Source organism: Hypomesus nipponensis, chromosome 16, assembly GCF_054491055.1.
Source record: "Hypomesus nipponensis isolate SF chromosome 16, ASM5449105v1, whole genome shotgun sequence".
Lineage (NCBI taxonomy): Eukaryota > Metazoa > Chordata > Actinopteri > Osmeriformes > Osmeridae > Hypomesus > Hypomesus nipponensis.
In genome coordinates, this window is record NC_140376.1 from 7,295,143 (window position 1) to 7,322,960 (window position 27,818).

Sequence of the window (27,818 nt, forward strand, 5' to 3'; positions counted from 1 at the left end):
CAGACGCTTTTATCCAAAACACATACAGCCTGTACATAAATAAATTAAAGTGCATACTATTAACAGTATTTCAGATATCAGTCAAAGAAGAGTGTATTTACCACGTGTAAAGCAACAGTTTTCAAACTGTGTTGATATACAGTGTAGATATCATAACAAACAGAGACCACAGAATCTTATCAAAATGTTTAATTTCCATAAACTGATATAAAAGTTCGGAGCAGGTGGGGAGAGTCTGTGATGTCATCAAGGTGTGGTTTGGAAACTAGGAGATCTCCAGAGCTTCCCCAGCCTCCAGCTGAGACTCTTCACTTCCCCCCACACCCCCCTCCTGCCCCCCGGCCCCCACCTGGACCCCTGCCCCCCCCTGGCTGGCCAGCGAATCATCCAACCCCACCTGGTCCACACTGGTGTTCGTTGACTCCCCCCGATCTTCGTCTTCTTCATCCTCCACGTCCATCTCAAAGACACGGACATGGCGCAGGTTGGCGCTCAACTGAGAGAGAGACATACAGGTAGAGACGGAGACATGGAGATACAAGACCGTACATGGGATGTTGGACACAGCACTGTTGATACGAGACTGCCCAGCCCACCCTCCCCAGTAGAGACAGACTCCTACCACCCAGCCCACCCTCCCCAGTAGAGACAGACTCCTACCACCCAGCCCACCCTCCCCAGTAGAGACAGACTCTTACCACCCAGCCCACCCTCCCCAGTAGACAGACTCTTAACACCCAGCCCACCATCCCCAGTAGACAGACTCTTACCACCCAGCCCACCCTCCCCAGTAGACAGACTCTTACCACCCAGCCCACCCTCCCCAGTAGACAGACTCTTACCACCCAGCCCACCCTCCCCAGTAGACAGACTCTTACCACCCAGTCCATCTTCCCCAGTGCAGACTCTTACCACCCAGCCCATCTTCCCCAGTAGACAGACTCTTGCCACCCGGCCCACCTTCCCCAGTCGAGACAGACTTACCACACAGGCCACTTTGCGGATCCCGTTCACAGCTACGTAGTGGGCCGTCATGCTGTCCAGGCTCCTCCACTGGCTCTCCACCACCAGCCCCTGCGCTGGGATGGCGCCGCTCTGCTGGTCCAACCTGAGAATGCAGTCAGAATGAGGGGTTAGGAGGAGAAGCATGTCTGTGGCATGGCTAGACCGTCCACATGCACATGTGCGTTTGACACCTCCAAATGGCCACAAGCGCGTTTTTTTTAAGGCAAGGGGATTCCAGTGGATGTTTGTGGCACCTCAGGGAGGGGTCCCAGCTGAAGTCTTCCTGGCGGCTGAGGGCGGGGCCTAGGGGGAGCTGGGCCAGGACACGGCCACTTCCCTCCTCCTCCTCGCTCGCCCCCAGCACCACCGTCAGCGTCTCGTCATCGTAGAAACGGGCGTCGCGGCAACTGTAGACACGGCCGGTACTGAAACAAGAAAACGGACAAACAAAAACTTTATGAACACAAACGGGCCCACGACAAATACGTCTCCAAGGGAACAGATGTGTGTGTGTCTGTGCGTTCAAAGACGTTGGGTACTCACTGGACTCCTGGCTGGGCTGCATCAACACTGGAGATGAACACACCACTTAGATCTATCGCCATAAGACTGTTAGAAACAGACCTGTTGGAGTTCAAACACACACAATCAACTTACCAAGTTACAGACAGAGGGATTTGGATCAAATATGTCTGTGTGTGTGTCCTGTAGTCCTGTACCTGTGGGGGTCGGTGGGTTTCCTGAGCAGGAACAGTTTGCAGGGAGAGACCTCCGGCATACAGAACACCACGGTGTGCATGTTGGACTTCCTGTCGTTCCACCTAGACCCCCCCAGACACACACACACATCAGTCTGGACTCCTACCCCCCACACACTACCTGCTCCCCCCTTCATTCTCCTCATCTTCCACCCTCCACACACACACACACACCACCACCACCACCACATTCTGGACCCCATCTCATGACTATAATCCCTTCAACAACAGGTCTGGTGAAATGTGACATTGTACTGTGTTCTACTTACAGTGATGGAAGCTCAAAGAGGCGGGGGGTGTTTTCCGAACTACAAAAACAGGAAACCCAAGTATGGAAACAAGTAAATATACAAAAATACACCCCAACTGTAGTATAATAAATAATATTTCAATGGAAAAATGAGATCTTCTGTCTCATTATATAGGTGATGACCTCTGACCTTTCAGGTATGCTGTAAAGGGACACACACGCAGCTTGCTTCACCGACCTTCCAATGACCTCCTGAAACAGATCGCTTTAACCAATCATATAATGCAGTAAAAATGCATTATCAGAAGGAAAACTTGAATTGAATCAGGAGTTAGGATGGTTTTGTATCCATGTAGCTTGTTACAGCAGCAGCAGCAAGAGAGAAAATAGATGGAGACTGAGTCATGAAGGATAAGAGGCTGAAGGGCTGACTCAGCAGATTGTATGCTGGTCTTCATAGTGATGCCAGGAAACTGCCTCTCAGCCATTTATATCCTACTGTGTGTGTGTGTGTAAGGTTGTGATTTATGTAAGCGTGTGTGTTGGGACTCACTGCAGGTTTCTGCAGGCACAGTTCAATCACGGCCTCCATCATCCTTTTGACGAAGTGCAGCGACTTCTGAGGGTAAGTGGGGAACAGCAGGGGGCTCTCTGGGTCGCCACGGAAACAACACATCTTTAGTTACGCCTCACAGTCATTTCCTGAAACAACTCAGTTTCACAGATAACAGATAACTACCAGATAGCACGTGTAGCTAACAGAACGTGTAGCTAACAGATAGCACGTGTAGCTAACAGATAGCACGTGTAGCTAACAGATAGCACGTGTAGCTAACAGATAGCACGTGTAGCTAACAGATAGCATGCATACGGTCAAAGGTCACCTTTCAGGTGCGTGCTCTCCTGCAGGAACTTCAGCCATTGGTTCCCCTGAGTGTTGGGCGGAGACACAAGGTCCTCATCCTCGTCCTTCAGGTACTGATTAACACAAGCAGAAGGATTAAGCTAGGTCATACAAGCCCCCACACACACACAAACTCAACCACACGTGCACACTCTCACACGCACTCTTACCTGGCCGACTCGCTCTACATTGAAGTACTTCCCTTTCCGGTCAAACAGCTCTTCGTTCTGTCGGAGAGAAAGAGAGAGTGTGAGATGCTGTCTGGTCTGCGTACGCACACACAAGGAAACAGCGGTCTGCCCAGCTCACCTCACTGAAGTGCTCAGACAGGAAGTCCGCCACAAACGCAATGTCTTTCTGGGTCATCTGAAAGGTCAGCAGACAGGTTGAGTATTGCATTATTACATCAGAGGTATGTCTTCTGCAATACTTTCTACTCTTTCTTCTCTAAGCCACTGCTAAATGAATAAAATGCAACTGTAGCTTTAACAGAGTCTCTCACCTTGTTCAGTTCAGGGGGAACGTGGTCTTCAGACATCCTCAGCATGGCTATCAGAAAGGGAGAAACCATGAACACATAACCAGGGAGCTTCTAAAGAGTCCAAACTTAAGTTAAAAAATGCCTGCATCTCACGATTTTCCCAAAACCTCACCTACGTACAACCACCGGAAGAAAGCCTTGAAGTTCTTCATGCTCTTGTCTATCACCCTGGAGACAGACGAGGAGGAGGATCACAGATACACCAGACCAGGTAGACGAACACAGATACACACACCAGCATTTACGGCCGGAGGGTTTCACATAAACACTACCTCTGATATCATTGGTCAGTAAACATGCAGTCGGTAAAACTCACTGTAGTAATTCGTTGGCCTTTAAAATAAAGGAACCCACAGCTGTGATGGCATCTGGAGAGGAGAAAAAAAGACAAAAAAAAGAAACTGAAAAGAGACAACAGAGAGGACATCCTCCATGTCACTGTGACCCCAGTGTTGCTCAGTGACACGTTACCTTCGATGGCAGCCGAGTCCAGGCCCAGAGGCTGAAATTTCTGTTTCCATAGAGACATCCCCTTCACCTCACTGAGGTGGTACAGAAGAGCTTCTGACCCACTGCAGGAGAAGAGAGAGAGGGAGAGAAGGAAGGGGGGGGGGGTAGATACAGATGGAGGGTAAGAGAGAGGAAGAGAGTGAGGCAGAAACGGTCAGTCATTGTTCAGGTCAGGTGAGGATGAACCAGGTGAGAGTGAACCAGGTGGTCAGGTGAGTGGACCAGGTGAGTTGTTTACCTCTGAAGGTGGCTGATGACCAGTTTCTGGATGCTAGTGTAGGAGGATTCTATGGAATGACCAAGCTTCTTCAGCCCCTAGCAGAAAACAACAACACTGCAAGTTCAAACCTGCACCCAGACTATTCAAACCTGCTAAATCATCAAAACATACTTCAGAACAATACGATAAAATACAAACATATCAAATCAATCCTCTCACCTTCACCGTAAGCTGGTTCATTAGAAGGGCCTGAAGTTCAGGACTGTAAAAGGACAGATGTCAGTCAGATTATCCTCATTAAGTTTGTCAGGAAAAAAAAAACATTCAAGAACCTTTTCTGTGTGCAAAGTTGGCCACACACTCCATCTACAGGACATTACTAGTACTGCATTTACATTAAAATCCTGCAAAGTACTGGCTACAGAAAAACAACTGTTTCTACAGTAAAGTATTAATCCTACAGTGAAGTACCACTTCTAGAGTAAAGTACCGCTTTAGCAGTAAAGTAAAGACATCTGCCGTAAAGTTTACTGGCTTTTGCAGAAAACGTCACCTGGACTGTCCCCATAGCAACAGCTCCAGAAACTCATCCTGAACCTGAGTGCTGGTGTTCTTCTCCTAAACAACAAAAGTAATTCACAATTAATCACAACAAGCAGACAAAAAGTATACTTAAATCTAATATTACATAAGAGCTTAAAACATTTATTATATGTATCTTTTTCTACACAATTGAAATTGAATACTTATTTTTTATATTCACATTCTATGCTTAAAGTGTAATATTTTTCTGCAGTTCAGTTGTACAGCATTCGACCGCAGATCCCCAAATCCCCCTGGACGGTCTGTCAAATAAATAACGTCGTTATTATGAACGAACCTGAACAAACTTGGTGAGCCTGGCGTCCATCTGCATGAGGATGTCCTCCCAGGCCTCGCACATGCAGGTGAGCGACAGACACAGGTACTGCAGCAGGGACGAGATGTGGGTGAACTTACGAGCCATCCTCGTCACCTCGGGGAGACAATCGGACAGCAGAGCCGTGTCCAGCTGAAACACACAGGGAGAGAAAGAGCGAGAGAGTAAGAGAGCGAGACAGAGAGAGCAAGAGAGTAAGAGAGCGAGAGAGTAAGAGAGAGAGAGTAAGAGAGCGAGAGAGAGAGTAAGAGAGCGAGAGAGTAAGAGAGCGAGGGAGAGAGAGAGAGAATAAGAAGAACAGAGAAAGAGGTTAGATGTTAGAGAGATAGTTTGGGTTGGATGGACAGAGAGAGAGAGGGTTAAATAGAGAGAGGGGTGTTATGAGGGTTGGGGATGGACAGACAGACAGATCAAGAGCCTTGGATTCAGACTACTGCCACAGCAAACCTGGATGTAGCAGATGTCCAGGTGGTTGTCAGGAGACTTGACCTCTGTGATCACAGACAGGGACTTGAGGTCACTGGAGAGACACAGGCTGCGACTGGTCCCCAGAACCTGGAAAAAGGAGGATGAGAGGAGAAGAGGAGAGAAAAAGGGGGAGATAAAGCAATGAAAAGGTAAGGAACGCTGCTATGATCTCAATTACTATCCCTCAGGATAACAACGATCCACTATCCTATCAAAAAGATAGTAGGACCACTGATGGACCAGCACCTCAGAGAGAGAGTGTGAGTGTGAGTGAGAGAAAGTATGAGTTACCCCTGACAGAGTAGCGATTTTGTACATCCCATAGGCATACAGCTCCACAACATCAGAACCTCCTCCAAGAACCAGGATGTTCAGTCTGAAAGTCCATCACAGGACGTGTTAAAACATACAACACCATGCGACTAAATACCCCAATCTTATATCCAATCCCACAGGAAGATGTTGGAAGCAGTCAAAAGCAGAATATCTCAGCACTCACCTGACTTCTCCTAAGAGGTTCATGATCTCATCTGATCTCTCCTCGCTGCAACAGAACAGAGGCAGAATAATTCATACACACACCATAAAAACACACTGACAAATCACTGATTAGACATCGAGACTCACCTGAATATCTTTGATGTTGTACTGTAACTGAAAATTCAGAAACCATACAGTACATTAACACAGGATGCTACATAAGTACAGTACGTACATAAATACATTACTATCGTGTTCAAACAAACCAAATAGTTGATCTTGCATGGCTGCCTTGTAAATTGTACCTAAGCGTATGACTGGTCTTTTTCCTCTGTCAAGACTATTACCTTTTAGGAAGTGTTGGCAGTTTGGGAAGGAAGAGTTTGGACTCATCCTCAGAGCTGTAGAATGAACTGAGGACACTGAAACACAAAGAACATATTTCCAACCACAAAAGTCAAATAATTCACTTCAACTCAAGACAAACATTTCCTGGGTCCACCCCACAGACTGACAGATGCAGAAACTTGACAGACACACGTACCTGTTTTCCTCCAGAACCTCCATCCAATGCATGCAGGAGATGGGGTTCTCCACCCGGAAGAGATGCAGGATCTCCGCCTTTTCCGCATCACATAGCACCACCCGCTTGGTGTCCCCGAGGCTAAACGCTAGGACTGCATAGAGGAACACAAACTCGCGGTCAAACTATCAATAAAAAACGACAGTCGCAACTTCAATGAAATACTTAACAGGTCACATCTGTTACTTTTGCCGTCTGGTCTCCAAGCTAGCGCGGTTATCTCTTTCCCTGTGTTCTCATTGGGTGACAAGCACCAAACGCGATGGAAGTTGGCCAGACGATGCAACAGCAGCTGCAAAGACGCGAATAGACATGGCTGTGTTGGGAAACATGGAATCAATTCAACTTAGGAACATCAAATCGTGATTTGTCTAACGTTACCTCTCCGGTGGTGTTCGCGAGGGCAATGAGGTCTCTTTTGGGAGACCATGCCATGCAAAGCACGGGGTTTGGAAGCTGCTTCTCTCCCACTTGACGAAATGCAGGCATTTTGGGGACTGTAGAGCAGACCGTAAAGTGTCAGAGTGAAGGATAAACTGCTAGCTAGCTACAGTTACTTGTTAGCTATCTGATCTGCAGACGCATAAATGTCAAAGAGCATCCACATGATGACACTGACAAGATAGCTAGATAATTAACAGTCAAGCCAAAAGACAGGAAATGACCTTCAGTTTTACCGTGCTGAGATATTGTTAAATGTTTCCATATGCAGCAATGTTGATCTTTTATTTTGATTCTCCTTCACAGTGTTTCAATCCACCATCACATTCCGTATCAACCAATCATATTTACGGACGACGGAAAGCCTGAGCTGACAAACTGAATTGAAGCAAATTCTCGAGACCATACTGTCCCTAGGTGGCGTGCTTAACTGCTCGAAAGTGTCTAAAGTTATTTTTTCGTACTCCCGGAACCATCACTTACGTATTACTTATTAGTTACAGCTCATTTAAATTTTTATAGTCGCAGGTATTTTATTATAGCCGATGAGTTCATAATTTGTTGTTTTGTAGAACTACTTGGTAGTTTTGTTGGTGATTGGGTCTATCCGTCGCAGGTGTGTGCGTGTGCGTGTATACACGCACTCTTCCGAATTGGTGTCATGGTGGGTGCATAGACGGGTGTTTGACGGTTTGATAGAGCGGCCCCGATGGACCTTCTTCCGTGCCTCGCACTTATAACTCTAATCATTAGATTGTAGAAGAACTAAAATAGCTGCGTGGCGTTAAGACAGTCCATGATAGCGAGCCCAGAAATAGCGGCGGGCCTGCAGATCTCAAAAGCCACGCTGTGTGTTGGGGTCTGTCTGCGTTTGCAGCAGTTATGAGTCACTATGTAGTAGAGGCGGAGTATTACTGCAGAGGGAAACCTGGAAGTGTGTTATGTAGCTGCTTTTCTGCAGTGTGGTAAACACAGACCGCTGACCACCCAAATACTGTAAGAATGATGCACTTCTGAATGTGAAGAACATGAAGCCTAAACAGTGTTTTTATTATCTTACCTCTACTTCAAGCCAGCATGCTGTCACCAGGGTTACAGTTGCCAGATGCTCACTGTGGAGGAGAAAGATAGCTCATTATTATTTCACAAATCCTTTGTGTTGGTCATAGTGTCTCTGGGTGCAATGTGGAGTTAGGGCCACCCTAAAGGTGATTATTCTTTGTGTTTATGTTTGTCTTTACTCATCAGATGATATCATCTTAAGGATCTGTTGCCTTATGGTTAGCCTCTACTCTAATATTTCTCTCTAACTTCATCTCTTTCTACCTCTCATTCTCCAACTCTCTTTACCTCTCTCTCTTTCTCCCCCTCTCTTCCCCTCCACTCTCTAACCCTCTCTCTCTTCCTCTCTCCCTCAGCGCTCTGGCAGTGTAACCTGAACCAGGGGACAAATATAGCCCCACACAGTGAGTGGTCAGAGCAGGGACAGATGGGACAGCAGGCCACTTCAGTGGACCCCAAACCGCTACGAGTACCTTCTATAACTGCCCAACCAAAAAGGCAGCTCTTCTGGAAAGAGGCGCTTGACGTTATTGTTGTCATTTGTGCTCACACACACTTCACCTGAGGAGAAAGCTGGGCTTGCTGTACTGGGAGAATACTGAACACTCTAGAAGGTAGGGTCTGTCTTTTTGGCGTTTTTTTTTGTTGTTGGCGGTATTACCGGAATGTTCCAGAGGATTGGTTTCCTCACAGTGGAAGAATCCTTTTGAGGTTTGAGGCATCACAGAACTATTATGCTCGTGCACTCGTGTGGGACAGTTGTTGCCGCTAATGACATGAGAAGAGCCCTGCTTTGCACTGTTGACTTACTTTGCAGTCTCACTAAGGCCATTACCATGGGCAACATATTTAGTTACGGGCTAATATTCATCTGGTCTTCTGTGGTGTTGGTTTCAAAGTAGAGAAAGTCTGAGGTGGGCTCAACTCCATTCAGTTGACTGTGGCAGTAACTGACCTTCTGTCAATCATTCTAGTTGCCTTCTTTCTGTATTACTCTTTTGACTGACAGCAAGACCTCAGACTCAGTGTGCATGTCTGTGTGAAAGTGTGCTACACTGAAGACATTGATCAGCATATGTGTGTTATACATTATGACGTGTGTGTGTCTGACAGAGTTTCTGTGTGGTGTGTGTGCTTGGGTTTGTGTGCATGAAAGTGTGTATGTGTGTTAGATTGCACTATTGCTGTATAACGTAGCCCAGGGGAATTAAAAATAACAACAGCTGGTCTTCAGGACGCCATGGCAGGCAGAATGTCACACTCTGGTATCTATACCCCCACTGACACACACACTTGCACGCACACATTTACTACCCACTAAACACACACACACACACACACTTACATACATACATCTTATCGGTCCTGATTCTGAAACATACCAGTATGGTACCAACCAAGACCTACCAAAGCACTGAGCCAATCTGACATGCTGACATGCAGCATGCTAACCTGTAAACATATCTGATTTCCTGTCACATGTCTACTACCCCCCCCCCCCCCCCAAAAGGAACTGGTCCCGTTTTTTTGTTTAAGAATATCCTGCCTTGTTCTGTATTCGGCTGTGGAATTACCTCATTGACCTTTGGAACTATGGTGTTAGGGGATATATATAGCTCAGTGGGGGAGCATTTGAATGAATCTGACTGCAGATCAAGAGGTCATCATTTCAAATCCCCCCTGTATGTCGCTTTCAACTGCTAAGTGAATACATTATTATTAATCTTGAAATTAAGGGAGAATATTTGTATAATGACATGAACAGAGAGAGATTTATTAAAAAAAATACATTGGAAGATACAGAGAGAGGGCTAGAAATTAGAATAGTTAGTTTGAGAAGTATAGAGAGAAATGAGTAGAGAGGGGGAAAATATTCAAGCCGAGAAGGAGAGAGTGACAGATACCAGTCATGCCAACTAGGAGCCCCCAGCAGGCGTGTTAACACCCCCCACTGTGTACCAGACTGAGACATCCTCACGCTACTGTCTGTCTGTGTGTGTGTGTGTGTGTGTGTGTGTGTGTACAGGGTGTGTGCAGTTTGTGTGGATTCATTGTTCAACATGGAAGTCTTTTATATTTGGCGTCCAGCTTGTGGTACTTCTCATTCCACCATAACTGTGTGTGTGTGTGTGTGCGCGTGTGTTTGTTACAGGATGCAAGACGGGAGCTGGAACCAGCCACTCCCCTTATCTGTGCTGCTGAAGGATCCGGAAGGGGGCGGGGGACTGGAGGGGGATGGGGGCGTGTTCTCGGAGGCGTCATCTGAGGGGGATCTCTTCCTGGACTCGGCGGCGTCGGCGGAGCTGGATTCAGGAGATTTCTCCCAGCTCTCTGCGTTCCTCAGCGCAGAGGAGATTCACCGCAGTCTGGATCTGGCCTTTGAGGCCTTCGGGGAGACTCCCGGAGACCCCCGAACGCCCACCTCCCCCCACGAGCTGGCTCTCCCCCACAACCTCCCCCTTACAGACAGCCCCAGCGCTCCCCTTGTCCCACCCCAGCACAGTAAACCCCTCTCCCCAGACCAGGGAGTCCCAGTCAAGGTCACCTCCAGCCAGAGCGTCCTCCTCACCAGGCCCCAGCAGGCCTCATTCGGATCCCCAGCCTCGCCTGAAAAGTTTGTCTGCCATAAGAGCATCCCCCCAGTGTACAAGCAGGACAAGCCGAGGCTGGTGCACGCGGGCCTGGAGCTGAACGAGCGCGCAGCATCCGCCACGGAGTTCTGCAGCCGGGCCGCCACCTTTATCGAGGAGCTGTCCTCCATCTTTAAGGGCTCCGTGCGGCTGGAGCAGCAGGTGGATGATGACTCCTCCTCCCCCGACAGCGGATACCTGTCCCCCCGCGCCCACCGCCCCGCCCCCTCAGCCCCTGGCCCTGCCCACCAGGGATCAGGCCCCGCTAACCAGGAATTGGGCCCCACCCACCAAGGCTCCGGATCTGCTCCCTCGCAGCCCCAGCCTCCCCCATGTGGTCAGCCTCCGGGGCTGGGGGAGGGGCCAAGACCGGAGGGGGGTTGTGGGGTGGGGGAGGGCGCTAGGGAGATGGGGGAGCTCTCCCCCCCTCGCTTCTCCCAGAAGCTGAAGAGCCAGGAGGTGTCTGAGGGGAGCCCCATCAAGCTGGAGTGCAGGGTGACAGGAAACCCCCTGCCATTGGTCAGGTAAGGTAGTTCACCTTTATCATTTCCTGGTTTGTGTGGTCACATGATCTGTGTTTTTCTTTTTCTTCTAATGAAGCTAAACTGCTGATTCCTTATGAAGTTTCTCCTAGTCTGCGGAGTGATGTTGAAAAATCTTTAGCTCACGTGATTGCATTATTGTGGCTAACAAGTTTTTATTTATTCGTTTTTACGTTATTGAACCATGACACCTTGTAGAAGGTTCTGAGTTGGTGGACCTCACCATAGAACCAGAAGACAGATCTGACTGTGTAAGAATAGTCATAAAAAAACATGTTCAAAAAACATGTGCCCTCCATTGGCTAGGTAATCTCAGGGCACTACAAGTTTGAAAAAAGAAAGACATCAAGCAATAAATAGATCAATAAAACCACAAAACACACCCTGGCCGTCCATGGTACATGTGTTAGCACTGTGTGTTTCAAGATAGTGAACACTGGAGGATTATGGGGCAGTGCTTGTCTGTTATGCCTGGAATGTTCTAGAGCACAGGGCAGGATAATCACTGGTTAGCACCCACTGTAGCACAGAAGCACTGGCTATACTGATTAAAAGATTACACACACATATTCAATTTGTTTTTAACAGTATCTATCTACACACATTCCACACACCAGACTTGATCTCTCTCTCTCTGTCTCTCTCTCTCACACACACACTCTTTAATTCTGGCCTGTGTGTTCTGCGCACTAGACTTGAGCAGTACGGTGGTGGTGTGTGTGTGTCTACTACCAGGGTACGAAAACAGATCGGGGGGGGGGGGGTGTCGATACACGCCCTGGAGAAGAAATTCACCCCCCCGCCCCCGATTGTCATTGTATAATTTGCACTCAGTCTACTACACCATATACTGTATCTTTGGTCCACACAAACTCTCAGGACTGAAAAGTACAGTTACAGATGCTCTATATTTAGTCTGTTGCAAGACAGTTGATGTCCCTGTTGGTCTGCCGCTAGTTCCTTCTGGGAACTACCGTCTGTAGAGAAGAGCAGATCTGTAGAAGGTGTGCCTCAAGAGGAGAGTGGGTCTTTAGAGGAGAGTGATTTCCTCTGGGGAGTGTGTGGTAGAGAGAGGGTTCAAGAGAGAGGGGTAATGCAGGAATTTAGAAGGGGGGGGGGGGAGCAGCAGGAGGTATGAGTTGTCTTGTTGACAGGTCGTTCTCAGAACTCTGGCACTGTGTGAAGGGGAGTTCCACTCTGCGTCATCACGGCTGGCGTCTAAAGGTTTGCAGGTGGCGTTTTGGTGGGTAGCGGTTAGCAGCCAGAGGTTAGCAGCTAGCGGCCAGCACTTAGCATCAAGCCTGGGCGGTTATCAGGCAGTAGTTAGCTGCTAGCGATTAGCATTGCGGCTAGCGAGCAGCCAGGTGCTGCCAGGTCAGAGAGTTCCTTCGATAGCACCTTCACCTTCCTGAGGGACAACACTCCCTGTCTGTTGCCTAATGGACGGCCCCTCTATGCAAACTATAAATAACCTATTTTCTCTCTCTGGTGTCTGACTGTGTCTCCTTCCATGATGTTGTTTACAGTGTCGCTGCTCTGTTAAACATAGAGACGTACTAGATACATGCACTGAGGGAGATATTAGCCCCCAGCCAGGGTGTCCCTGCTGGGTGGAGGGGAGAAAGAAGGGGCGAGTTGGAGGGGAGAGCAAGAGGGGGGGGGGGGGGGTGGGTGAGGGTAGGGAGGGGGGGGGCACAGGAGAAGAGGTGGAGCGCAAGAGGAAGAGTAGAGAATGAGAAGAAGAGGAGGGTAGGAGAGAAAAGGAGAGGAGAGGAGGAGAGGATGCAGGAGGGAGGTTAGGGGAAGGGGGTGTGTGTTTGTTGAGGTCCTGTCACCCAGGAGTGTTTTGTGACCCAGAGGAGAGAGACCTGTGTGGGAGTGGGGAGTGGAGTGGAGTGGAGTGGGGTGGGGGGGGGGGGGGGGGGGTGCTGGGACATGGATCTCTGCTGGGCTATAAGAGGCCTCCTCCTCTCCTGTATTAATAGAGCCCAGGCTCACAGGAGCCACAACCCGGAATGACTGCAATGCCATGACACGGTGCTTTCCTTCTCTCCACCTATCCCTCTCTATACCTCTCCCCTTTTCCACCTCTCTCAACCTCTTCCTCTCTCCATGTCTTCACCTCTCTCAACCTCTTCCTCTCTCCCTTTCTCCGTGCCTCCACCTCTCTCAACCTCTTCCTCTCTCAAACCCCTCCCTCTTTCTACCTCTCCTCACCTTCGCTGTGAATTGAAAGGTGGAGCAGAGGTCCGGAAGGCGGAAGAGGGGATAAGGGGAGAGAGGAGAGAGGAAGTGAAGAGAACGTGAGGAGAGTAAAGTGAAGTGAAACCGTCAAGGCTCTGCGGAGGTGGGAGAGAAGTAAGACAGGAGAGGGGGATAGAGAGAGGGAACGAAGAGAAGAAGGAGGGAAGGGAAACAAACACTACGCAGAATACCAAATCTCCCTGCCATTGTCTGAGTCTGTGTGTTCAGCACACTTGTGTTATTATATTTCTATTTATTATAATTCACATTTTCCTGTTGTTGTTTGATCCCCACTAGACAGCCCTCTGGTTCTAGAGAGGGCAGCAGTCGTTCAGACTGGTGCACTGTGTCCAGGGAGCAGTGCTCCTCTGCTCCCTCTCGCCACCAGGGGGCAGTGTGGTGTTGGGGTTGGCCTCTGAGGTGCTCTCGTTGGGAAACCATGTCTTGTCAGTATTAGTCAACAGCCAACAGCACCAGCTGAACTGTCCAGGAACACTTGAAGTCCTGAACACTTGAAGGACCCATGTTGACGTGGAGGTGTGAAAGTATATCACCACCTGTCTGGGTTTCTATTTGTGATCAGGGCAGGGGGGGGGGAGTAGAAGGGAGTGGGTAGGTTTTGAGGGAGGATATGGAGGTGGAATGGGTGGGGGAGGTGGGGGGAGGTAAACACAGACGGCCTCTAACCCAGCTCATGGAGAATGTGAGTGGAGTTTCTTGTAAACACTGCTCCTCTGCTCCTCATCCATCTCTCTCTGAGACAAACACACAAGAACACTGACAGAGCCTGGCAGGGCCACCAGACCTTGGGGGGGTGACGGGGGGGAGGGAGGGAGGGGTGTGTGTGTCAACTGATAGGTTGTGGTGATGTTGGGCATTCAGCTCGCCTGTTGCTAGAGATGGTTTATGACCTCCTAGAAGACAGTCAGGTGGACCAGGTTTTGGGCGTGTGAGTGAGTGTGCTGACCTGTAAGACAGCCAAGCGAACCATTTTTTGTGTCTGTCATGTTTCTTAGCATCCTCCTGCTAATCTTATCAAGCGAGAGATACCAGTAGAGACATCATCTGGATTTACATGCATGTGTACGTGCCTGCGTGCAAGCTGTGTGTGTGTGTGTGTGTGTGTGTGTGTACGTGGCACCTGGGTGGGTGGGGGGAGTGTGCCTGTATGTGTGTGTTCTACCTGGGTGGGGAGTGTGTGTGCGTGCACACCCCACATTTCCTGAGGGGAGGAGTAGAGGAGAGAACTGCCTCATCTTGGTTTCTATGGCTTTAATTCCAACCATAACACACACACACATACACAGGCAGACACACACACACAGGCAGACACACTCAGGCAGACACATACACCTACCTCAGAATATTCCTGTGTATGGGTGTATGTTCCTGTGTGTGTGTGCGTGTGTTCTGCATCTCTTATTTCTCACACCTTTCTGATCTCTACCTTCCCATTTCCCCTCTCAAGTCTGGGCTTTGATGGGTTGCCAGACCTGTCAGATATCCCCCCTCCACGTGCCCCTCCTCTTGTGTACTGACTCAGTGCTGGGAGCCCTGCCGAGCCTGGCTTCCCTGGGCTGGGGGGTGGACTGCAAGGGTCGCTGGAGGTTGTCTGTGTTCTGTCTTGCGGCTATTCTTGACCACAGAGAGTCTCGCTGCCACACAGAGAGGGGGAAATGCATCTTTAATGGTCGAGTTCCATCAAAGACATTCTGTTAGCTGCGTCATGTAATTACCATGCATGCTCGTCTTGCTAACAAGGCCTCTTCTAAACTAGGAGAGAGAAGGAAGGAGGCAGCTGTGTGCAGGAACACACATTATATACGCACACATACTCAAACTCACACACGTACACACACACACGTAGACACTCGCACACAAATACATATGCTCGCATTCTCACACTCGCACACAAGCTCACATACACACACAGACATACATGCACACGTTTACTCTCACACGCACACAGACGCACACAGGAACCAGAGGAGCCAGGAGGAATTCTGGGACGAGTCCCAAACAAGGCAGTATTCTCCAACAGACGCCATTCCTGAAACCCACGTTGGAATGTATCAAATATATGATCCCTGTTTAAAAAGACCAGCTTCTCCGCTTCCCCTCAGGAGAACAAACAGACTTTTACCAAGGAAGGGTTGTGTTTTCATCGACAAACTTTGTGTGTCCCTCCTTTTAGGCGTCAGCATGGCATGTGTGTGTGTGTGTGTGTGTGTGTGTGTGTATTTACAGGCCTGTGAGGGTGTCAGTCTGACGTCGAAGTTAGTTCTCACCATGCTGAAGACTGACCTTGGTGCACAACGGTGTGTGTGTGAGTGTTAAGGTAACATGTTGCTGTGTAAGAATGTAGTGAGCTAACAGGGTACAGCACTTTGCAGCCAGTCCTGCTGTTCATTAAAGTTCTGGCCTTATTACTGCACAAACACACGCATATGCACACACATACACACAAACAAGCATGGTCCCCACACACACACACACACACACATGTACCCAGGTCAGCATGGTGAGAACTGACTTCTACGTCAGACCGACACTATTACAGGCCTGTAAATACACACACACACACACATTCTCTTTCTTTCTTACACACACAAATTCTCTTTCTCTCACACACACACACACACAGACCGGGCGATCAGCAGTTCTCCCTTCAGATGCGTCATTCTGTTCCTCACTGGGACACTAACAGCAGATATTCCCAATTCCTTCCACCCCATGACCCCCATAACCCCTCACTGTGTGTGTGTGTGTGTGTGTGTGTGTGTGTGTGTGTGTGTGTGTGTGTGTGTGTGTGTGTGTGTGTGTGTGTGTGTGTGTGTGTGTGTGTGTGTGTGTGTGTGTGTGTGTGTGTGTGTGTGTGTGTGTGTGTGTGTGTGTGTGTGTGTGTGTGTGTGTGTGTGTGTGTGTGTGTGTGTGTGTGTGTGTGTGTGTGTGTGTGTGTGCGTGCGTGCATCTGTGTGCATGCGTGTGAGATGTTGTGCATAAAAGAGTGTGTAGCAGAAGTGTATGTGCGTGTGTCCCTGTGTGTATATAACAGTGTGTGTGAGATCCTGTGTATGTGATTTATTGTTTGTGCCATGTGACTGCAGAAACTGTAATTATAGTTGTGGTCTAGTGGAGGGCTTTCAGTAAAGGACCAGAATAGGGTGTGGTGAGAGGAGAGAGAGAAGAGAAGAGCGTGGGTAGATAGAAGGAGAGAGGCTGGGTAGATAGAAGGAGAGAGGCTGGGTAGAGACAAGAAGGAGAGAGGCTGGGTAGATAGAAGGAGAGAGGCTGGGTAGATAGAAGGAGAGAGGCTGGGTAGATAGAAGGAGAGAGGCTGGGTAGATAGAAGGAGAGAGGCTGGGTAGAGACAAGAAGGAGAGAGGCTGGGTAGATAGAAGGAGAGAGGCTGGGTAGATAGAAGGAGAGAGGCTGGGTAGATAGAAGGAGAGAGGCTGGGTAGATAGAAGGAGAGAGGCTGGGTAGAGACAAGAAGGAGAGAGGCTGGGTAGATAGAAGGAGAGAGGCTGGGTAGAGACAAGAAGGAGAGAGGCTGGGTAGAGACAAGAAGGAGAGAGGCTGGGTAGATAGAAGGAGAGAGGCTGGGTAGATAGAAGGAGAGAGGCTGGGTAGATAGAAGGAGAGAGGCTGGGTAGAGACAAGAAGGAGAGAGGCTGGGTAGATAGAAGGAGAGAGGCTGGGTAGAGACAAGAAGGAGAGAGGCTGGGTAGATAGAAGGAGAGAGGCTGGGTAGATAGGAGAGAGGCTGGGTAGATAGCAGGAGAGAGGCTGGGTAGAGACAAGAAGGAGAGAGGCTGGATAGAGACAAGAAGGAGAGAGGCTGGGTAGATAGAAGGAGAGAGGCTGGGTAGAGACAAGAAGGAGAGAGGCTGGGTAGATAAAAGGAGAGAGGCTGGGTAGATAGAAGGAGAGAGGCTGGGTAGATAGAGGGAGAGAGGCTGGGTAGAGAGAAGGAGAGAGGCTGGGTAGATAGAGGGAGAGAGGCTGGGTAGAGAGAAGGAGAGAGGCTGGGTAGAGAGAAGGAGAGAGGCTGGGTAGAGAGAAGGAGAGAGGCGGGGTAGATAGAGGGAGAGAGGCTGGGTAGATAGAAGGAGAGAGGCTGGGTAGAGAGAAGGAGAGAGGCTGGGTAGAGAGAAGGAAAGAGGCTGGGTAGATAGAGGGAGAGAGGCTGGATAGATAGAGGGAGAGAGGCTGGGTAGAGAGAGGGAGAGAGGCTGGGTAGAGAGAAGGAGAGAGGCTGGGTAGAGAGAAGGAGAGAGGCTGGGTAGAGAGAAGGAGAGAAGCTGGGTAGATAGAGGGAGAGAGGCTGGGTAGAGAGAAGGAGAGACGCTGGTTAGATAGAGGGAGAGAGGCTGGGTAGATAGAGGGAGAGAGGCTGGGTAGAGAGAAGAAGGAGAGAGGCTGGGTAGAGAGAAGGAGAGAGGCTGGGTAGAGAGAAGGAAAGAGGCTGGGTAGAGAGAAGGAGAGACGCTGGGTAGATAGAGGGAGAGAGGCTGGGTAGAGAGAAGAAGGAGAGAGGCTGGGTAGAGAGAAGGAGAGAGGCTGGGTAGAGAGAAGGAGAGAGGCTGGGTAGATAGAAGGAGAGAGGCTGGGTAGAGAGAATGAGAGAGGCTGGGTAGAGAGAAGGAGAGAGGCTGGGTAGAGAGAAGGAGAGAGGCTGGGTAGAGAGAAGAAGGAGAGAGGCTGGGTAGAGAGAAGGAGAGAAGCTGGGTAGAGAGAAGAAAGAGAGAGGCTGGGTAGAGAGAAGAAAGAGAGAGGCTGGGTAGAGAGAAGAAGGAGAGAGGCTGGGTAGAGAGAAGGAGAGAGGCTGGGTAGAGAGAAGGAGAGAGGCTGGGTAGATAGGAGAGAGGCTGGGTATAGAGAAGAAGGAGAGAGGCTGGGTAGAGAGAAGGAAAGAGGCTGGGTAGAGAGGAGAATGGGAGGGTGGGTAGAGAGAGGGGGAGTGGGGTAGGACGGTAAAAAAAAACGAAGGATGGAGAGAAAGCAAGGGAGGGTTCTGGAAGGGAGCTCCCTAGAGTTGAGTAGAATACCAGGTCGGATACAAAGCATGTCCCTGGTAGACAAAGGCTGCAGTCATGCAGGGTGGAGGAGACATGCAGGGTGGAGCAGTCTTACCCCAGAACACCTGGAGACTGGGGCGAGGGCGGACGAGCAGCAGAGGAGGAAGGTGGAGGAGGAGGGAGGGCAGGGTAACCGTAGTAACTTGAAACCACAGGCGCTGAGAGCTCTCCAAGCGTGAGAGATGTTCCTCTTCAGCTCCTTAGGTAAACACTTACACCTCATTGTCACACACACCCTCCACACACACTCTCACACACCAATCAGCGCACATATCACACTTGAAACACACCACTCCCGTAGACTTTGTCACAAACATCAGTATTCCGTTGAGTAGCTTAGTCTCCTCGTCCCTGTTCTCTCACAACAGGGGGTCTTTACTGCACGTTGGGTTTAACCTCAGTTTCTGTGTACGAGTGTGTTTGACCACAAACGTTTTGTACACGGCTGCAGGCATACTTTACTGTCCCCTCACACAGACTTATAAGTTGATATGAGATATCAAGCAAGCTGGTGCAGCTGTCTGCTTCTGCTCTGGGATCAGTTTGAGTTGGCTGTAGCTCATTGGTAGAGCATTAGACTGTGGAACAAGAGATTCCAGGTTCAAATCTCAAATCCCCCCCCCCCCCCTGTATGTTGGATAAAAAGCATCTGCTAAATGTGTGCAGTGTTATTACTCTCGTCAGGGGGTGTGAGTCAGCAGAAACCCTTGGGCTGGGCTGGGATCAGTGATCTGGGCCGCGTTCCCCCGCTCACCTGCTGGGTGACTCGATAGCCATCCATCATGGCGGATCAGGCGGGGTTTCCGTGGTTACCAAACCCAGTCATCTGTCCCCTTTGATCTGACACTGAGGGGGTTTTCAGTCGGTCGGCATTCTTGTGAATGTGCCAGGGCTGGTGTGTGTGTGTGTGTGTGTGCCAGCCTGCCAGGGCATGTGATGGTGTGTGTCAGGATTTGGTGGTGTGTGTGTGCCAGGGCTGGTTTAACGTGCGTGGGTGTGTGTGGTGTGCACGTGTGTCTCCAGGGTCTGCTTTACGACCAGTCTCAAACATGATATGGGACTCATAAACATCTTCTCCCGATATGTGACAACATTACAGCTCATGTAAAGCTCCCTCACACTCGGTCTCCACTCCTCTCCACTCCTTCAGTGATGATGTCATAGACACAGACATGGGGTCGGGGGGACAGGAGACTCAGTTTAATGGGAAGGAGAGGAGAGGGGGAACGGTGGAGAGTGTGTGTGTGTGTCTGCGTTTAGGGAGGGATTAAGTTGTCTTGGGCTCCAGATGGTTCCAAGTGTGTTTGATGTCCTCGCTGTAGAACCTCTCCTCTAACGAGCAGGAAGAGATGTGAGCCTGGAGACTGAACATCCAGGCTGATTCAGTCACAATTCATTCGTGATTCTGTACCGATTCATAAGTGATTCTCTAGTGATTGGGTAATGATTCAGCAGCAATTGTTCAGCAGCAACACAACCTCTCCAGACAACAGTGTTTATTTCCTCCGTAGTTAAGGGCTCTGCTTGTCGTTTGTGTGGAACAGATTTGTGAACATCAGACTCTACTGCTGGCCAGGGTAGCTGGAATTAATGTCTGAATGATCAGCACATCTGTTGATTTAAATGTCCCCTCATCCAGCCAGCCTCCATGTCTCTGGGTCTGCATTGTTTGGTTGCCCTGGAGAATACAAGGGGTTGTCGTGACAACGCGGTCCCTTCTCCATGTGACCCGGATGTGACCTTCTAAACAGTGATACAGTGTGTGTACGCGGGTGTGATTCCATGCAAGATTGTTTAGGAATTTGTAATAGGATCGTGCTTTTTATGCTGTGTGTGTGTGTGTGTGTCCGTCCATGGGGTACAATCATACAGAGTTCAGGGCCATCTGTTCCAGCCAGCCAGGTGCTGCCTGCTCTAAGTGGTCTATTTCTATCTCCTCTCTATTTTCACCAGCCAGGAGGGGTCTACACACGTATCTCACTCTTGACTGGGTCTGCAGGACAAACCGTTGGATCATGAACTCCTTTGGTGTTCCTGTTCTAGAGACAGGATGGGGGTTCTAGGGACGGGAGGTGTAGAAGGGCTGGGGTACCAGGCATGATGGGAGGGGGGGGGGGGGTTCCAGGGGCTGGAACCAGCAAGTCTGGAGCTCTTCTGGGAGTCACCCAGGTCAGATATGCTGTCAGTACGAGACAGACAGAGAGGTTTCTGGAAACATGCCAAGGGACAAGAGTCCAACTTTGTTAAAGTCAAGATTCCCCTCCTCCCCTCTCTCCATAGTTCTCTCTCTCTCTCTCTCTCTCTCTCTCTCTCTCTCTCTCTCTCTCTCTCTCTCTCTCTCTCTCTCTCTCTCTCTCTCTCTCTCTCTCTCTCTCTCTCTCTCTCTCTCTCTCTCTCTCTCTCTCTCTCTCTCTCTCTCTCTCTCTCTCTCTCTCTCTCTCTCTCTCTCTCTCTCTCTCTCTCTCTCTCTCTCTCTCTCTCTCTCTCTCTCTCTCTCTCTCTCTCTCTCTCTCTCTCTCTCTCTCTCTCTCTCTCTCTCTCTCTCTCTCTCTCTCTCTCTCTCTCTCTCTCTCCGAACTGCCCCCTCCCTCCTTTTTCCTCCCTCCCTCCCAGGGTGTGAGTGTGTGTGTATGAGGGAGGATGTGTGACAGCCTGCAGTAGCAGCTTAGTGGCTCGTCTCTCAGTGAGTGAGGAAGCCTTCCGTGACATCACAGTGATACAGGGGAGCGACCGCTGAACGCTAGCTCAGGTAAGGAAATCTGAACGCTGCACTGATGGTAGTGTTGTAGAGGGGTCGGGGTTAAGGTTAGAGTCGACCCTGGCTTGGTCGGTATATCGCGCACTGGTGTCTGTCAGCCCCACTGCGAGGCAGATTGTGTGGTGAACCTGTTAGCTTGCACCAAGGGATCTGTATATACTTGTGCATTTACTTTTCATTCTTTTCGAAGACGCTTTTATCCAAGGCGACGTAAAGATGAAGACACAGGTCAGAGTCAATGACCGTCTGTATTGACTAACCACATCGCAGTGTGATATATATATATATGTGTGTATGTGTATACAATAGGATTGTTTCTTTGCTGGAGTGGATAGTAAGATTGTAGGTTTTGATAGCGTAACCCCAGCATAGTTTGTTTGTGTGTATACCTAGAATAATTTTTCTCAGGTCACTCATTGACACTCATTGAAGTGCAGTAAGTGTGTTTGCTCTTCTCTGGGCCTCCCAGCGTAAAGCGTGCGCGCACACACACACACACTCACACACACTCACACATTCACAAACTCACTGATACTTGACCTTTAACTTCAGACTCCTCCCAGTTTTGTCTGATAGGAGACGATAGCTTATCATTAGCTTTTATGTTGACGAGTACACGTTTGTTTCAGTTGGTGAACCATATTTGAAACATTTTGAATCACTACAATAATGTGGGCTGATGAAACTTAGATATGTGTGTTTTGTGTTTGTGTGGGGGGGGGGGGGTGGATTTCAGCTGCCTCACACTTCTCTCAGCACAGTTTGCTCTCTCTCGCTCTTTCTCTTTTACGCACAAACACGCACATACAGACAAACCCACACACACACAATCCATCTCCCCCAGCTGTCCTCTCAGCTGGTATAAATGGCTCTAGTGTTTCTAGCTCTAGTGTTTCTAGCTCTAGTGTTTGTAGCCTTTTCTGTCACTAGGAGAAGGATTCAGCCATCAGCCCTGTCCTCCTTCCTGTCCTCCTAAACATGGAGCACTTCCACCAGCATCGTTCTGTATGCTCACCTACCTCTTTGAGGTTGCCAGGTTTGCTCCTGGTTCTAGAGAGGGCGGAAAGCTCCAGGGGGAGGTTGCCAGGTTTGCTCCTGGTTCTAGAGAGGGCAGAGAGCTCCAGGGGGAGGTTGCCAGGTTTGCTCCTGGTTCTAGAGAGGGCAGAGAGCTCCAGGGGGAGGTTGCCAGGTTTGCTCCTGGTTCTAGAGGGGGCAGATAACTTGTCAAAGGGGGTAAAGTATTTGGGTTTTAGTGTGTTTTATTTCCCTGTCTCTTTCTCTCTCCCTCCCTCCCCCCTCCCACCCCTATCTCTTTCTGGCCTCTACTCCTGGGTTTATAATGAAACTGAGCTTCATAAAACTTTCAACAGCAGCAAATAAGAGACAAGGTCAGTGAGAGACCACAGCACACACAGGAGAGACCAGGACAGAGATGGTGGGGGGGGGGGGAGGAGAGGAGAGGAGAGGGGAGGGGAGAGGAGGGAATATCAGGGGATATCACATACTGGAGAGGCTAAGGGAGGTAGGGAGTAGCCAGTAGAGGTAGGGAGAGGCCAGAAGACGCAGGTAGAGGCCAGAAGACGCAGGTAGAGGCCAGAAGACGCAGGTAGAGGCCAGAAGACGCAGGTAGAGGTAGGGAGAGGCCAGAAGACGCAGGTAGAGGTAGGGAGAGGCCAGAAGACGCAGGTAGAGGCCAGAAGACGCAGGTAGAGGCCAGAAGACGCAGGTAGAGGCCAGAAGACGCAGGTAGAGGCCAGAAGACGCAGGTAGAGGCCAGAAGACGCAGGTAGAGGCCGGTTGAGGTAGGGAGAGGCCAATAGAGGTAGAGAGAGGCCAGTAGAGGTAGGGAGAGGCCAGTAGAGGTAGGGAGAGGCCAGTAGAGGTAGGGAGAGGCCAGGGTTAAGTGATGAGGGGTGTGGGGTTGAGTAGCAGGAAGCTGGAGAGCAGTGATAGGGCTGAGACCTGGCTCACTTGCTTCCAGAGGAAAAGGAGAGGCCTGGACTTCTAGTCAGGTAACACTCCGATTCTCTGGCACTACTGGCTACCTACACACAACCATTGTGTGTGTGTTTCATCATGTCATTGTGTTACAGGGTGTGTGAAAGGAACTGGGTGTTCGAGGGTTTTATCTTCAAAAGCGTTTAAAATTCCTCACAAAGTGTGCCTCTCTCTCTCTCCCCCTCCTTCTCTCTTTCTCTCTCTCTCTCTCAACCCCTGTTTCTCTCCCCCTTCCCTGGTGTTCAGGACATTCCTCAGTGCATGGCTAAGAGGTGTTGGAATTAAACAAAGAACAAATCTGTATCTGACTGTTTACTCAGTCTTCGTGTCTAATGACAGGCCCATTACAGCTGGATTAATGTGAGGTTTCCTTGTGCTTCGTTGCAAATGGATTCTGTTTCTGACTGGTCCAACCAAACCCCCAAGCTGTAGGTTCTCCATCCAGCACACAGAACCTTCATGTTCTCTGCTTCCACCAGAGTTGACCTTCAGGAGCAGCTCTCTGATCAGGGAGAGGTGGGAGGGCGGGCGGGCGGGCGGAAGGGAGGGAGGAGTGTTGAGAGCCGAGCAGGACCAGGCAGGGGAATGCTGGGAATTTTCATCCAAGATGGCCCGAATGTCTCGCGGGGGTGGCAAGCAGAAGAAGGGAACAGCTGTGCTTCCGACAGGTTGATTTATTCCTGTTTCTCCTCCTTCAATACCATGTTGGGGTCAAGAGGTGGAGACAGAAACATGGGCTCTGGGTGTGCGGTGTGTGTGTGTGTTCGTGTGTGAATTGGTAGCTGATCAAGTTGGTTTGAGGAGAGGTGAGAGACACTGTCGATTCTGTTAGACTCGGAAGGGTGGAGAGGGGTTTGAACACTATAGAACCACCCAGACAGGGGAAGAGGAGGGAGGGTGGAGGTGTGGCGGGTTCCTGTAACACGGTGCCCCGAGGGGGCCATTTATTCAACAGGAAAAACTTCCTCAGACATGCCCCCACTCACTTCTTATTCCGCGCTGTCTGTGTGTGTGTGTGTGTTTGTCTGTCTGTCTGTTTGTCTGTCTGTGTGTGTGTGTGTGTGTGTGTGTGTGCGCGCGCGTGTGCAGGTGGTTCTGCGAGGGCCGGGAGCTCCACAGCAGCCCAGACATCCAGGTGTGGCGCGACGGCGACCTGCACACGCTGGTGATCAACGAGGCATTCGAGGACGACACGGGCCGCTACACCTGCGTGGCGTCCAACAGCCTGGGCGCCGACCACACAGAGGCCGAGGTCTACATAGAAGGTGGCTGGAGTAGCATAGGACCCCCCGGCTAGCCCGCTCATCACCAGGGTTATTATTGTTCTGATCATCAGGGTTTGTTGTCCCGGTCTTCACTGTCCTTGCCCAGGCTGCAGAGAATGGAGTCATACGATCCTGAACGTTCTAGAACGTTCCATCAGTAAAGGAGGTTCGACAGGTTCTGGAATGAACGTGTCGAGGTTCAGGGTCTGGAATTGAACCGCAGCGGCGTAGCGTGCAGGTTCTAGAATGTTCCGCGTGGTTCTGGAATGTCATGATGTCTCCTCCTCGTCTGCTGTGCTTCCCTTTAGGAGCTTCGTCTTCAGACTCAGAAGGAGAGGGCTCGACGTCCAAGCACCGGTCAGGAGACATGGCTCAGTATGTGACCCCTGACCCCCTCACCTCTGACCCCCTTCCCCCATTCCTCTGAGACCCTACGTCTCACCTCTCCTGTCTGTACGTCTCACATCCCTGTCTCTATATCTCTCACCTACCAGACGCCTCCCTTGTCTGTTTACTAGCGTCTTGGCACTCTCTGCCCAGTGACATCATCCTCCTAGTCACTGGGGAAACCGTTTTGCAAGGCCCCTTAGTCATTTACGAGGTGAAAATGGGACCGTAAAAACGGGTTTTGTAGGGTAGAGAAAGAGACTGCAGCTGTTTCTGTGAGAGGAGAGAAGATATGACCAGAGAAACCCCAGATCAGCAATATCCTCACCTGAAGGGGTGGGGTAAGGGTCAAGACATCATGGACCTTGTTTAACTGGTCTCTCTGTGCTGTCTCTTTCTCTCTCTCTGTCTCTCTCGCTCTCTCTGTCTGTCTCTGTCTCTGTCTCTCTCACAGGGTTCAGAAGAAGACCACCTCTGTCTCCTTGACGATTCGTTCCTCCTCCCCCAAGACCTCGGAGCCCCCACCTCACCGTTCCACCCTGGTCCAGCCCTTCACTCAGCGGGTACACACACATGTACACACACACATGTACACACACGCACACAGCAACTGTTCCATTCTGAGTGTGTGTGTTGTATTCTCAGATGCAAAGTCCAGTCTCCTCTCTGTATGGGGGCGACGGCCCTGTTGCGGCCCCCCCTGTCTTCACTAAGGTAAGCACTTAGAAAGACGCACATTCACCTCCCTCCCTCCCTCCCTCCCTCCCTCCCTCCCTCCCTCCCTCCCTCCCTCCCTCCCTCCCTCCCTCCCTCCCTCCCTCCCTCCCTCCCTCCCTCCCTCCCTCCCTCCCTCCCTCCCTCCCTCCCTCCCTCCCTCCCTCCCTCCCTCCCTCCCTCCCTCCTCCCTTCCTTCCTTCCCTCTACCTCCCCCTCTCCTCTTTCCTTTCCTTCTCCCCTCCTGCGCTCCTCCCTTCCTTCCCTTCTCCTCCCTCCCACCAGCTAGTGAGTCATGTAATGGGGGAAGATCTTCAAAAGAGGCCAAACAAAGCCATGAGCTCTGCTCCTCTCCTCTAAATCCTCCTCCTCCTTTAATTCATCCCTCATTACACAACACATGTGTTTGTCTTGTCCTCCCCCTGGAGTGGGTAGGTAGTTACTCATCCCTGAAGTCACCTATGCCGCACACATGTGCCCTCACACACACACACACACACACTGCTGATTGATAGGGGGTTTGTTCTCAGTCGTGTTGACAGCTTGGAGAGGGAGTATGAGCCCACGAGGGCCTCTTCATGGATCACTTCCTGTCTCTGTCTCCGCGACACTCCAGGCTGCCCTGTGATTGGCTGCTGTGTGATGGAGTGTTATTGCTGGGGTCAGAGTCTACTGACCCCACACCCCTTTCTCTGTCCCTTTCTCTCTCTCTGTTCCTCACTCCCCCAGGTGTTGGTGGACTCCCAGGCCTCAGAGGGCCAGGTGGTGGTTCTGGAGTGCCGGGTACGGGGCAGCGCGCCCCTGCAGGTGCGCTGGTTCCGCCAGGGCCAGGAGATCCAGGACTCCCCAGACTTCCGCGTCCTTCAGAAGAGTAAGACGAGCCAGCCTCGAGCCAGGCTTGAGCCAGACTCAAACTGTTCCATGTCCATCCCATCTCTCTCCATCTCCTCTAACCTTCCTCTCCTCTCTCCCTGTCGCTCTGCGTTCCGACAGAGCCCCGCTCCGCTGCAGAGCCAGGTAAGAGCGACATCACTTCCTGTCAGCTTTGCTTGTTTAACAGCCGCAGATTCTATCTTGCTCTTGCTGTTATGGCATCATCGGCTTTCTGTCTGACTGTGATTGACATAATCAGACTGTGACCTTGTTTTGACCTCACCCATATTGTGACACACGTTTGTCTGAGGGTGTGTGTGTGTGTGTGTCTGAAGGTGTGTGTGTGTGTGTGTCTGAAGGTGTGTGTTTTGTCTGATGTACATTCACGTAGAGAGTTTCCCCGTCTGGAACAGTGTGACTCACATGCAGCAGGTGTTCATGACAGTAGCATTCTGAATAGTTCTGACGTCTGTCTGTCTGTCTGTCTGTCACAGCTTTGCAGAGTTCTAACCCATGTTCTGTGTTCCAGAGGAGATCTGCACGCTGGTGATCTCGGAGGCGTTCCCAGAGGATGGGGGCGTGTTCTGCTGCACCGTCACCAATCCCTACGGGTCCCTCAGCAGCTCCGCGCACCTCCACGTCTCTGGAGGTGTGACTGACAGGCCCCGCCTCTCAGCGTCATCCGCTCTGCCATTGGACAGTCTGATTTACATGGCTACAATGAAATGCATTATATTTATAGCTCTATAAATTAGATGGTTAGAGTTAACTGCCTAGCTGGGGTGAATGGTTAGAGTATGCTCGGGAATACTACAGATTATGGATATTTTGTCTGAAAGACGGTAGGATGAGAGGAATAGTAAGCTAAGATGATGTGTGTGTTTCTTTCTCAGCAGCTGAAGACTTGCCCACTAACGGCGTAACCAGGGGTGACTTATACGGGGACAACACTATGTTGGAAGACGCCCAGGCCTTCCCCCCACCCCCCCCGCCCACCGAGATCAGCCAATTGGAGCTGCCGCCCAAAGCCCCGCTGAGCGTGGAGGGTTACCATGTCAACGAGGTGGAGATCTGGCCAAGCATGTCAGCGGTCCAGACAGGCCCTGAAGGGGTGGAGCCAAGCCAGGGGGCGGGGCCAGGTCGCAAAGGACTACCCGTCAGCCCCCCACCTCCCCACAGCCCACC

At 50.4% G+C, this 27,818-nt stretch overlaps 2 protein-coding genes across 3 annotated transcripts in view; one reads left to right on the top strand and one right to left on the bottom strand.

Annotated features, from left to right (window-relative positions):
- Positions 1–174: 174 nt before the first annotated feature.
- anapc4 (anaphase promoting complex subunit 4) lies at positions 175–7,450 on the bottom strand. 2 transcript variants are annotated; one of them, XM_084675809.1, is made up of 28 exons: positions 7,304–7,450; positions 7,020–7,135; positions 6,825–6,930; positions 6,600–6,732; positions 6,403–6,477; positions 6,203–6,229; positions 6,075–6,119; positions 5,867–5,951; positions 5,555–5,662; positions 5,069–5,239; positions 4,742–4,806; positions 4,408–4,450; positions 4,207–4,283; positions 3,930–4,030; positions 3,775–3,826; positions 3,571–3,626; positions 3,420–3,466; positions 3,227–3,283; positions 3,088–3,144; positions 2,898–2,991; positions 2,567–2,664; positions 2,204–2,265; positions 2,033–2,071; positions 1,725–1,826; positions 1,549–1,629; positions 1,260–1,430; positions 985–1,108; positions 175–496 (listed from the first exon to the last, which is right to left on the bottom strand). In XM_084675809.1, the coding sequence occupies exons 2-28, from the start codon at positions 7,125–7,127 to the stop codon at positions 266–268; spliced, it is 2,415 nt and encodes an 804-aa protein (XP_084531935.1). In that variant the 5' UTR covers positions 7,128–7,135; positions 7,304–7,450; the 3' UTR covers positions 175–265. The 2 variants fall into 2 exon arrangements, with proteins under 2 accessions (XP_084531935.1, XP_084531936.1); XM_084675810.1 differs by having other exon boundaries at positions 7,316–7,442.
- A 1,109-nt stretch (positions 7,451–8,559) lies between these two features.
- The window catches only part of palld (palladin, cytoskeletal associated protein), a 39,149-nt gene continuing 19,890 nt past the window's right edge, over positions 8,560–27,818 (top strand). The window contains 10 exon segments of the mRNA XM_084675808.1: positions 8,560–8,755; positions 10,294–11,295; positions 24,484–24,659; positions 24,968–25,034; positions 25,501–25,609; positions 25,692–25,760; positions 26,490–26,631; positions 26,754–26,777; positions 27,163–27,282; positions 27,527–27,818. Coding sequence (XP_084531934.1) covers positions 10,295–11,295; positions 24,484–24,659; positions 24,968–25,034; positions 25,501–25,609; positions 25,692–25,760; positions 26,490–26,631; positions 26,754–26,777; positions 27,163–27,282; positions 27,527–27,818 — 2,000 coding nt within the window. The 5' untranslated portion in view covers positions 8,560–8,755; position 10,294.